Source organism: Puntigrus tetrazona, chromosome 11 (assembly GCF_018831695.1).
Source record: "Puntigrus tetrazona isolate hp1 chromosome 11, ASM1883169v1, whole genome shotgun sequence".
Taxonomy (NCBI): Eukaryota; Metazoa; Chordata; class Actinopteri; order Cypriniformes; family Cyprinidae; genus Puntigrus; species Puntigrus tetrazona.
The window spans coordinates 12,653,511-12,666,010 of record NC_056709.1 but is presented as its reverse complement, the minus strand read 5'-3'; the positions used below and the strand labels follow the sequence as shown (position 1 = coordinate 12,666,010).

Here is a 12,500-nt window from a genome sequence, read left to right as displayed (position 1 = left end):
ACTTGAATTTTGTGAGTTTGTAATTAATAATGAAGTCTCGCTGGAAAACGGTTTCAAGCTAAATGATAATAATTTCGAGTCACTGCTCGGTTCACCGAACCGATTCTCTGGAGCGATCCGTTCGAACGAACCGATTCATTCGAACTTCTCGCGCGCGAGCTGAACGATGGAGGTGATTTCCTAAAGTAATGTGTTTTATTTCAATCAGACGTGAACCCAGGGGGTCAGAACCGCGGCGTGGTCGCAGACAGCGGTGTTTCAGTGGACGTGAGGGTGAATGAAGAGGGTAAATCATACAGTAAATCACCGGGAGACGCTTACAGGAGAACACTGAACTGGTACATCGGGCGCAGGCCGCGGACGGCGTTCTCCAGCGTTCAGGTAAACGTGATCTACTTAACCGTAACGGTTTTTTTATTGCTATTACGTGTGACTTTTTAAAAAAATGAGATTTATATGAATAAATAATCTTCCCATTGATGTATGGTCTGTTAGGATAGGACAATATGTGGCTGAGATGTGTGCAGAAATAAAGAAATCTAAATAATACTTAAAATATTCTTAGTCCATATTGCTAATATTGCTAAAAAAAAAAAAAAAAAAAAAAAAAAAAAATATATATATATATATATATATATATATATATATATATATATATATATATATATATATATATTATTAATACATTTTTATTTATTTATTTTTATTTTAAATTTTTAACAATAAGAAATATGCATATATTCTTTTGGCATAAAAGAAAAATAATTTTGACCCATTCTCCTCTTATACTAATTGCACTCCTTTCGTGTTTGTGTTTTAAAATATGCACCAGAACTAAATCAGTGGGTTTTATTGATTCCAAATAAAAAAAATTTTTTTTTTAAATATTTAAAAATAATCTATTTTATTTAAAAAAAAAAAAAAAAAAAAAAAAATATAAATATATATATATATATATATATATATATATATATATATATATATATATATATATATATATATATATATATATATATATATATATATATATATATATATATATATATATATATATATATATATATATATATATATATATATATATATATATATATATATATATATATATATATTTTTTTTAATTAATTTAATTTTTTTTTTTTTTTTTTTTTTTTTTTTTTTACGGTAAGAAATATGCATATATTCTTTTGGCATAAATGAAAAATAATTTTGACCCATTCTCCTTTTACACTAATTGCATTCCTTTTGTATTTGTGTTTTAAAATCTAAATCAGTGGGTTTTATTGATTCCAAATAAAAAAATCCTTACGTCAAAACTGCAAACCTGTTGTACCGAAGTCACCAAAATATCTAAATGGACAGTGATTTCTACAGATATAATGGTTGGGGCGTTTTTATCTGTAATCTGTGTCGTGAACTGTGTCCAGATCAAGATACTGGAGAGTGTGTTTCAAGTCAACTCGTACCCAGGCATCGACATCCGTGAAGAGCTTGCTAAGAAACTCCATCTAGATGAGGACAGGATCCAGGTAAAGACTACACATTAATAACCGCTAACATTCATCTTTATAACGGGACGTCTGGGTGTCTGCCAGACCTCATACTAAAAGCGAGGTGCAATGCATTTTTGTGTCTTTGTATTTTTAATTGACGTTTAAATGTATTATTTTCTCGTCTGTCTCTTAGATTTGGTTCCAGAACAGAAGAGCGAAGCTGAAGCGTTCACACAGAGAGTCTCAGTTCCTCATGGTGAAAAACGTCCTCAGTGATTTACAGGAACGCTGATTTTATCATATTATTATTATTATTATTATTATTATTATTATTATTATTATTTCAGTCGCTCTGTGACGTTGTAATTTATTATGCATGTCTCGCACGCTTATGCAATTATTAATCTTTTACTCTGATTTAAACGCTGAAGACTGTTTGTTATTGTGTTTGCTGAAAATATGGGAATTAAAATGCAATAAACCGTTTTAATCGAGGGTTTTTAATTCGGAGACTGTTTCCAAGTGAAGTTGAGCTAACGTTATCTTCTGCCAACTGTGTAATTAGTGCTTTGTAACTAGGGTTTAGTAAACCTATTAAGCATTGATCGGGTCACAAAGGAGGGTTTCTCTCAGGGGGGCATTTCAATAGAAGTGCATTTGCATTTGAGTCAGTCTTGGGATTTTAACATTTACAACACTTGCACAGATTTGTGTGTTTAAAGGGATATTATATTATATTATATTATATTATATTATATTATATTATATTATATTATATTATTTATATTTATTATATTATATTATATTATATTATATTATATTTTATTTTATTTTATTATGTTATATTATATTATATTTTATTATATTATATTATATTATATTATATTATATTATATTTTATTATATTATATTATATTATATTATATTTTTACGTTATATTATATTATATTATATTATATTATATTATATTATATTATATTATATAGGCATAATACACAATGCAAACACCAGGTGGCGGTATTGTTTTAAATCTTGCTCTGAAATAATGCCTTTTTTCTAATGTTAAAAAAATGCACTGAAATTAACATTAAAATAAAAAATATATATATTTTTTTATTTAGAAATTGCTAGTAAACACTATTTTTTAAATGGTAATTTATTGTAAAATATACACCAATAATTGTTGTTTTCTTTACGACTTCTTTAACTTTATTTTAAGAAGTGAAGTCATAGTAAAAAAAATTAGACAATCAACAACTGATTTTTTGAAGTTGTAGATGATAGTAAAATTATTGTACGTCTTATAATATATAGACCTCAAAATATTACATTTAATTAAATGCCTTTTCTTTGAAATTGTGCGGTTACTTTGCGAAAATAGTTTCTTAGCTTTTTTGCCCCAAAGTAAATGCTCCTTAATTTGTTCAACGCATGCATTGAAATAAAAGTATAGCGCAAAATACATTTTAAAATAAATGTCATGCTTAGCGAAGCTGTGAGATAGGAGCGATTTTATAAAAAAAAAAATTGGAATAATTCACGCTAACACCGTTTTTAAAATATACAGATTAATATTAGGAACAACAATAAACCGAAAACACCACAAAAAGAGCAAAAGCTATGCATTTCCTTCATGAAGAGACACATATTTGCCTCGAATTTCAAAGCTTGTTTGCAGAGGGCAATAACACGTAATAAACATTTTTTATTATTATTTTCCAGGTGAAAAAGTGACAATAGCACTTTATAATGACTCGTTTTTGTCTTGTACCTGCAAACATCCATATATCACGTATTTGCTGGGTTTTCTTTATCATTTGAGGCTAGTTATTGTGCATTTATGTGCCTGGTTTTGTATGCTTTTTGAATATATTTGATAGAAGAAATTGTGTTAATCTTTAGCGATTAGTGGGATTGTGAATAACACGTTCAACAAACTGATGCATATGCTAGTGACAGATGATTAAAACGTCACTAATGCATTAATAATCCACTACTGCATATGATTATACACTAAAATGCTTCACATGTTTCAAGCGTGTCATAACAGGGTGTGAATCTCTCACATGAGGTCTGTCAGGTTTTGCAACTTGACAATGAAATACGGAGGAGCGTGTACCACTGTACAAAGCAACATGACTTAATAATGCACTATGAAATAATCTTACAAACTATCATACTCATTTTGCAGCATGCGGTGGGCTATGTATACACATCCACGATGGGATGTACTATGAATTAAATATGCAACAAGATGTGGCAACATTTATGGTTGTGTAAAACTACATTTTAATAAAAATCACAGAAAATGTGTATACAGAGCATGATATCCTGTGATATCAGAACACAATAAAGCATGTTATATGTGCATGTTATATGTTACATGTGCATGTTATATTATATGTTATATGTTGTATGTGCATGTTATATTATATGTTACATGTGCATGTTATATTATATGTTATATGTGCATGTTATATGTTACATGTGCATGTTATATTATATGTTATATGTTGTATGTGCATGTTATATTATATGTTATATGTGCATGTTATATGTTACATGTGCATGTTATATTATATGTTACATGTGCATGTTATATTATATGTTGTATGTGCATGTTATATGTTACATGTGCATGTTATATTATATGTTATATGTTGTATGTGCATGTTATATTATATGTTACATGTGCATGTTATATGTTATATGTTACACGTGCATGTTATATTATATGTTACATGTGCATGTTATATGTTACATGTGCATGTTATATTATATGTTATATGTGCATGTTACATTACATGTTATATGTTACATGTGCATGTTATATTATATGTTACATGTGCATGTTATATTATATGTTATATGTGCATGTTATATATTATATGTTATATATATGTGCATGTTATATTATATATATATGTGCATGTACATACATGTGCATGTTATATTATATGTTATATGTGCATGTTACATTACATGTTATATGTTACATGTGCATGTTATATTATATGTTATATGTTGTATGTGCATGTTATATTATATGTTATATGTTATATGTGCATGTTATATGTTACATGTGCATGTTATATTATATGTTATATGTTGTATGTGTATGTTATATGTTACATGTGCATGTTATATTATATGTTATATGTTATATGTGCATGTTATATGTTGTATGTTATATGTTATATGTGCATGTTATATTATATGTTGTATGTGCATGTTATATGTTACATGTGCATGTTATATTACATGTTATATGTTATATGTGCATGTTATATATTATATGTTATAGGTGCATGTTATATTATATGTTATATGTTGTATGTGCATGTTATATGTTACATGTGCATGTTATATTATATGTTATATGTTGTATGTGCATGTTATATGTTACATGTGCATGTTATATTATATGTTATATGTTATATGTGCATGTTATATTATATGTTATATGTTGTATGTGCATGTTATATGTTACATGTGCATGTTATATTACATGTTATATGTTAAATGTGCATGTTATATATTATATGTTATATGTGCATGTTATATTATATGTTATATGTTGTATGTGCATGTTATATGTTACATGTGCATGTTATATTACATGTTATATGTTAAATGTGCATGTTATATATTATATGTTATATGTGCATGTTATATTATATGTTATACGTTGTATGTGCATGTTATATTATATATGTTATATGTGCATGCATATGTGACCTTGGACAACAAAACCAGTCATAAGTAGCACAGATTGCTCTTTTATGCCAAAACTCATTAGGACATTAAGTAAAGTTCATTTTCCATGAAGATATTTAGCAAATTTCCTACCATAAATGTATTAAAAGTACACTTCTTAGTAAGTAGTATGCATTGCTGTTACTTATTTGCACAGCTTTAAAGACTCAGATTGCAGATTTTCAAATAGTTGTATCTCAGCCAGACACTGTCCTAACAAACCATACATCAATGCAAAGCTTTTTTATTCATTTATTCATATATATTTCATATATATTCAGCGTTTAGATGATCAAAAGATTTTAGATTCAAAGTATTGGCCTTTGTTTTGTGGTCCAGGGCCACATATTATTTTCTAAAGGCAATAAACTGCAGCTTAAACCGAGTTTTCCCACAGGGGTGACTTTTCATTCTCCAGTTCTTCTCACATAAAAATGAATTAAAAATGCGTGTGAGTTTAGTTTTACAATGTATTTATGTGTTTGTGTTAGTGCTATTGCATAAACCTTTATAAAAATAAAAGTTTTTGTTTACACATTATATTAGTGTGTACTGTATATACACACACACATTCATGTATGTAATTAATATATGTTGTGTTTATATATTACATATTTTATCTAAATTATATAAATATATACATGTAAATACATTTACATGTTTTTTAAATATATACTGTATATATACTGTATATAACATATAATATAACATGCACATATAACATATAATATAAACACACATACACAATAAATATAATAATAATGTAAATAATAGTGTGTGTGTATATATATATATATATATATATATATATATATATATATATATATATATATATATATATATATATATATATATATATATATATATATATATATGTGTGTGTATATATATATTTTTGTGTGTGTGTGTGTTTTTTTTATTATTATTATTATTATTTTTACAGTCAACATAAGAGGTCGCGCGCACTGTATTTGCATACTACAGAAACAGCAGGATTGGAATGCCTTTATGCTGCGCGCGCACGCACACACACACACACACACACACACACACACACACACACACACAGCTCCACCTTGCGAGGATCTTGCACCTCCCTCACGGTCGGCGGCGGAGCTTCGCTCGAGTTCATTCCCATCAGCGGAGCTTCATGGACGGACAGGAATGGCTGGATCACGGAGACTCGTTCGCTTTCTCGCGGCTTTGTGCGTGTTTTTGTGCTGCGGCGCTGCGAAGAGAGCGAGCTCGGATAAATGCAGCTACAAGGTAAAACAAACACACACACACACACACACACACACACACACACACACACACACACACACACACACTCGTGTTGCAATCTGTAAAACATTAACGCGCGGTGTGTTTCCGTCGGTGACACGAGCTGAAAACTTCACGGACGTGTTCAGTCACGTCGAGTCTCCTCAGAAGAACATTTAAAGGTCGTTAAAAAGCCTAAACGAGAGAGTATATAGAGGGTATATATGTAGTGTATAGAGAGTATTCAGCAAATGCTGTGTATTTGTTATGTGTGGGAGTTAAAATCACTGAAGTATCGAGGGCGACTTTCTTTATATGTAAGGCATATTGCTGTTTACAAATAAAGGTCGGGGAGCATAGAGCATATTGGGCTGGTTTTAGCTGGTTTAGAGTTGGTCTACCTGGTTGACAAGTTGCAATGTTTCCAAACAACCTCGAGTAAAGGGCTGAAACCTGACTTTTACGCTCTGGTTTTCCCGAAAACTGTTTCAAAGGCGCTTTTATCCCCCAAAGAAGCAGAAAAGTGATTTTTATGAGTGCACCTGTATGATGGTGAAGTTTAAAGTCTTGTACAAACAGCGTCCGTCCGCTCAGGGGCATTGGGCTTTTGGGAAGTGGCCTTTTTGGTGGGTCGGATGTGTCTTTTGGTGATCTATTGTTGCCGGGGTTGACCTGTTGGTGCTTTTGTGAATGGAGCTGAATGGTGGCGGGGCTAGGGATGGAAATGAAAAAGCTAAAGCGTTGAGTTTCTGTCTTCACATTGGCATCGTAAAAAGCCAAGCTATACGAAATGAAACACGCGTGTTCGGTTATCTCCGTTTGAAAGGGGGACGGTCACCCAAAGGATTCGCCCTCGAGTTCTTCCAAAAGCGTATGAGTGTCTCTGAGCTGTTGAAGATATTTTAAAGACCGCTGGCAACCAAAGAGCTATGGCTATGAAAATAATAGTCAACGGCTACCGTCAGGATATTTAATATATGGCTTAAACCTTCGATTCTACATATTTGCTTGTAGATGAGTTCCCGGTTACTTTTAAAGCATCTAGAGATGTCCGTAGCAAACCTCTTCCTTTTATGCGGCCTTCGGCTATCAAAAGGTGATTCAGAAACGAATGCGGGCCGATTCTTCGCGGGTCTGCGCTGCTTCTCGTCTGGGTCGTTGGCTGCTGACGGGCAGGCTATTGACGGACAGATTGCCCCGAGATCTCATTGTCTTGGAGGGACAGGGCTGCTTTGAAGTCGTTTCCCATAGGAAGTCGGTGAACTGTTTGCTCTATTAAAATTCTTTGGCATTTCCTTTTAGGAAGCACAGCTCGCCTCCCTCCAGTGCTACATCAAAGCCGTCCCGTTGAGAGAAACACTTCAGGTGTGAATGAATTGTGAGCCGTTACACTTTTTCTTCAAGCGGGCTGACCTTTTTTTATAGACGACAGACAGTGTGTGACTTCATTAATGAAAGCGTTTGAAAGGACGTTTAAATGCTGTTTTGAGATTGTAAAGCTATCGAGGCGTCACTGTGACGCTTTATTTTTTTTTTTACCAACGCTTAGACTTTGGTTTAGTAGTTTCAGATCGTTCGTAGTAAAGTTTAATGCATAATCTATCCTGCCGTAGATATGAATGATGCTTAAAATCATGCGTCAAGCCAAGTTAAACTGGTTTATATAGCGTATAGTCACGATTAGAGTTGGGCAATAACGTAGCTTAAAATTTTTACTGTAATACAAGCGAAGCACAACTGGCTTTTTTGCACGTTTTAACAGTTTCCTACTTTGCGTTATTGCATTTCTATGGTTGTAATATAGTTGCTTTTAGTGCTTTAAAGCATTTTTAAACCCCGTTGACGATATTTTTAGTCGTTCGTGTGCTTGAATGACGTCTAAAACAATATAAATTATGTCTAAACCTTGATAAAATTGGCCTAAAAAGTGACTTGGGTGAAAAACCACTGACCATTTTTGAAGACAATGTAATCGTTTGTGCCGTATTTTGCCTCTGTGGAGGGTTTTCTGCTTTGCATTATTGCTTTTTCGTCAATTTTTGTCTGTGCAAGTTGTGCTTTTGCTTGCGTTTTGAGTTTTAACAGTAACCTTGATGCGTAACCTGTCCTGCTGTGTTTGCGCTATGCGCTTAAAATCATATGATATATTATATGAGAGCTGAGCTGTTATTTTTCGGTGCATAGTTGATAAAATGTGACAACAAAAGCGGTCACATTAGAAATATGTGCACCGTTTTTAAGAAAAAAAAGAAAATGTAGTCGTTTTTGGCACATTTAGTGCATCATTGTGTTTTTGTGTTTCTAAGACACTAAAACACTCTAAAAAAAAGTGCATTTGTGTCTGTTCCATGCTTTCTGTCTTGGCTTTGTTTCCTGTTTTTGACTGCAAAGTTCAGGTTAAGTCTCAGGAAAAACAAAGGTGGATATTTAAATTGGCCTCTGAGCTTTGTTGGGCTCCAGCCGAGGCTCAATTGGTTCTCCGATGGGGGCCTTTTGGATTGGGATTAAAGTGGTTGTTCTCTCCGGAAGTCCCAGGCCTCTCGGCTCAATAGCATCCTGCCTTTGGGCTTTCCAGCGAGCTCTGTGAGAAATCCCGCCGCCGGGGCATCGCAGGGAGTCACAGAAATGAGCCCGACTTTCCCTTCCCTCTCAGAGACCGACCTCAAGTCCCGCTTCTCTGCTTAAGGAACGAAGGAATTCATTACGGAACGGATATGTAATCGGTTTAACAAAGTCTCGTCCCCCCCGTCCATCTGGTGGAGTTACGCTCTCTGAGAATGATGTCAGCCAAACCTCACAAACATTAGCGAGCATCTCCAAATTGTTTCCAGCGAGAGCAATGGTTTCTGGGGGTGCGATTAGCATCGGGGGAGGCCGCGGTTTCCGTGTGCGAACCTCACTCGTGCTTTCAAGGGGACCGAGGGCCTTGATTAATATTCAGCTTTGCAGGGCTCACTTTTCCAAGTAAATGTTTGGCAGAGAGCGTATTTATTTGTTCCCCGAAGAACGGTTGACCAAAAAACACTTGCCTTTATTTACTCACCGTCACGCGGTTCCAAACCGGTTCTGTTATTCTTGTTTTTATTCTTAATTTAGTTTTTGCAAGAACAATGCATAAATGCAAACGACTATTTATGGAAAAAAGAGCTATTAAGCAAAATGCACAAGCTTCTCTTTGAAATGCATGCTATAAAAACGATATTTCTAAAGTACAAGTGAGCCAAAAAAAAGTATATATTTTTCAACGCTGCAAATGCCTACTTTTTTTTTAATTCAAGGTGTTATTAAATTGTTTTTTTTTTTTCAGCCTATAATAAAATGGCTTGTCTGCACTGTCCTGATATTCCAGGCTCTCTCAAGTCATATGATGCATACGGAAAAAAAATCAATAATATTTCTCAAATCTCATTTGCAGTTGCCGCATCACATTTTCAGCATGTTAAAAAAAAACAATGGCGCGACGCATCCAAAGGCAATATTTTGTTACAAACATGAATGAGATTTGAGAGCAAATGAAACATTTTGGTTTGTTCCTTGCACAAAGCTATTATATAACTACAGAAAGCATGGAATGTACTTTTATGTTACTTATTTAGGTACTTAGTATAAATGTACACTGAAAAAAAAAAAGTGTAAATATTAAGGAACTAAATACATAAGATGCATTCAAAACAGCATTTTCATTTGTCTTAAACACACAGAATTCATGGCAACCCGTCAAAATAAAGGTTTGGTTTAACTTGTACATACTACTACTAGTAGTAATTAAAAAAATAATAACACATTATTATGTAAGGCATAATTACACATTTTTAATAGCAAATCTCTGTTTGCCCCCAAAAATATTTTTTTTATTTAATTTACATTTTAATCAATTTTTTATAGCTTTTATGTTGATAACCAGAAAAATATCAATAAATGGCATAGAATAAAAAAACAACAACTGTACTGTAAAACAAATCAATAAATGAAGCTAAGTTGTTTTTATGCATTTAAATAAACGCATAATTTGGTAACAACAGCGCAGAATGCGAGGAAAAATAATTTAATAATATTTTAATTTTAATAATTTTAATAATAAATTGATGTTAAATTGTTTGATTTTCATTTATTAGGCATGTTTTTTATTTAATTTAAACATTAAAAAGGGGTGCACAAAAATGAAAACATAAAAAAAATTGATTGCAGAAAAATTCTAAGAATTCAAAGAATTTGGAATAAAATTAAATGGAATTTGGAGGAAAAAAAATTTAATGGATTTCATTGTGATTTCAATGGATTTTTATAAATAGTTAGCACATTAAATTAAACAGACATTCTTGTAAAATCTTAAAATTAATCTTAAAATTGATGTGTATTGTGCGAAAAAGAGCAGCGTGAACCTTATGCTAAACATCTTTCAAATAATAATACAGGGTTGGAGTGACATGAGAGTAAGTTTTCATTTGTGAACTATTCCTGTAATCAGCTGAAGTCAAACACGTCTCCCGCTTTCTCAAAGCAATCAGTGGAGATTTTAACGACTTCTTTCCTCCCTTATCATTTACTCGCTCTTACGTTTTTTCCAAAAGAAGATATTTTGAAGAATGTTGTGAACCAAGCAGTTACTATAGCCTTCGGCTTCAATGCTGTGGAAGTCGATGGAAACCAGTTTGGTTCCCAACATCATCTTTTGCGTTCGACAGAAGAAAGAAAATCATGCTCGGATTCATTTTTGGCGAACTATTGCATTCATGCACGCGTTGTTCGAAACGGAAGCGGTCGGATGGAAACCCGTTTGTAAACCAGCGCAGATCGCGTTGGTGGTTTTGACAGCTGATCCAGATCAGACCTGAATTTCCTAATGCACCAGGTCGAATAAAACAAAAGAATAAGGGCCTGTGTTTTACTGCGTCCCTGGACGATCACAAGAAAATCCATGCCAAGTCCTTCCTTTATTATGGCGGTTCAGGGATCTAATGCAAAACCTTGAGTGCATATGTGGGCCCTTTACCAAAAGAGCCCTCACTCTCGTAACATCTGGTTGAGGATGAATGACGGGGAAGGGGGTGTGTTTGGTGCGCTCACGGTGCGGAGAGAATGAAAGGGGTTCGCTCCGAGTTATTTCTGTGCCATCTTAAGGGTGCATTGAAAACCATCCAAGCAGCTCGTCACCTCGGAGGCTGTGTCTTGTGCTGCGGTGGGAAAATCCCTGGTTGGCTGGCTCTGAATCGGCCCGGTTCGCTGAACCGCTTTGAATTCTGGGACGGGGGTCTTTCAGCGGCGACACTTCTTTTGACCGGACGAGCGCTCCTGCCGCTCGCTCTGAATGGCGGGATGTCGCTGGTCAACTTAGGTATGTTAGAAGTGAATTAAGTTGGGACTCTCTGTTCACCTCGGCTGGGGCCCGTGATTGCTCTGATTGGTCTGTGATCTCTTTAAAGCTCTCGGTGTGAAGTCAAGAAGGCCTGGCTTTGTTTTGGACCGCATTCTGACATCTTACATACTTGCATAACACTGTGATATTCACTCGGTCATGCATTCATTCATTTACAAATCAAAAACGATAGTGTCAACATTAAAAAATGTAAAACGCAAATAACATGAGAAAATGTATCTTCATTCTTAGTTACAAATGGCATGAATGTTTTTTGTTTTTTAAACAATATTGCTGTCACACCATAAAATGTATGTATTTGTGTATTTGTGTGTGTGTATATGTATATGTATATATATATATATATATATGTGTGTATATATATATATATGTGTGTATATGTATATATGTGTGTATATATATATATGTATATGTATATATATATATATATATACAGATATATGTTATGTATTTGTCAATGAAAGATAAAGTCATATATGGTATACAGAAATAACTGTTATCTGATAAAGTATATAAATAAATATATATAAATGTTAACCAATGAAAGTCAGATATATTTTTCAACCATGCTTCAACAGAATTATTTTTAAAAATAAATATAAACAGACCTG

At 33.1% G+C, this 12,500-nt stretch overlaps 3 protein-coding genes across 3 annotated transcripts in view; 2 read left to right on the top strand and 1 right to left on the bottom strand.

Annotated features, from left to right (window-relative positions):
• hesx1 (HESX homeobox 1) overlaps nt 1–1,997 on the top strand; it is a 3,575-nt gene extending 1,578 nt beyond the window's left edge. The window contains exons 2-4 of the mRNA XM_043251772.1: nt 209–381; nt 1,428–1,529; nt 1,687–1,997. Of these exons, the coding sequence (XP_043107707.1) occupies nt 209–381; nt 1,428–1,529; nt 1,687–1,785 (374 nt within the window). The 3' untranslated portion in view covers nt 1,786–1,997. The remainder of the gene's footprint in view (nt 1–208; nt 382–1,427; nt 1,530–1,686) is intronic.
• LOC122353861 (G protein-coupled receptor 137Ba-like) overlaps nt 1–12,500 on the bottom strand; it is a 1,117,577-nt gene that overhangs the window by 204,111 nt on the left and 900,966 nt on the right. The window lies entirely within an intron of this gene.
• il17rd (interleukin 17 receptor D) overlaps nt 6,327–12,500 on the top strand; it is a 46,861-nt gene continuing 40,687 nt past the window's right edge. The window contains exon 1 of the mRNA XM_043251734.1: nt 6,327–6,515. Coding sequence (XP_043107669.1) covers nt 6,414–6,515 — 102 coding nt within the window. The 5' untranslated portion in view covers nt 6,327–6,413. The remainder of the gene's footprint in view (nt 6,516–12,500) is intronic.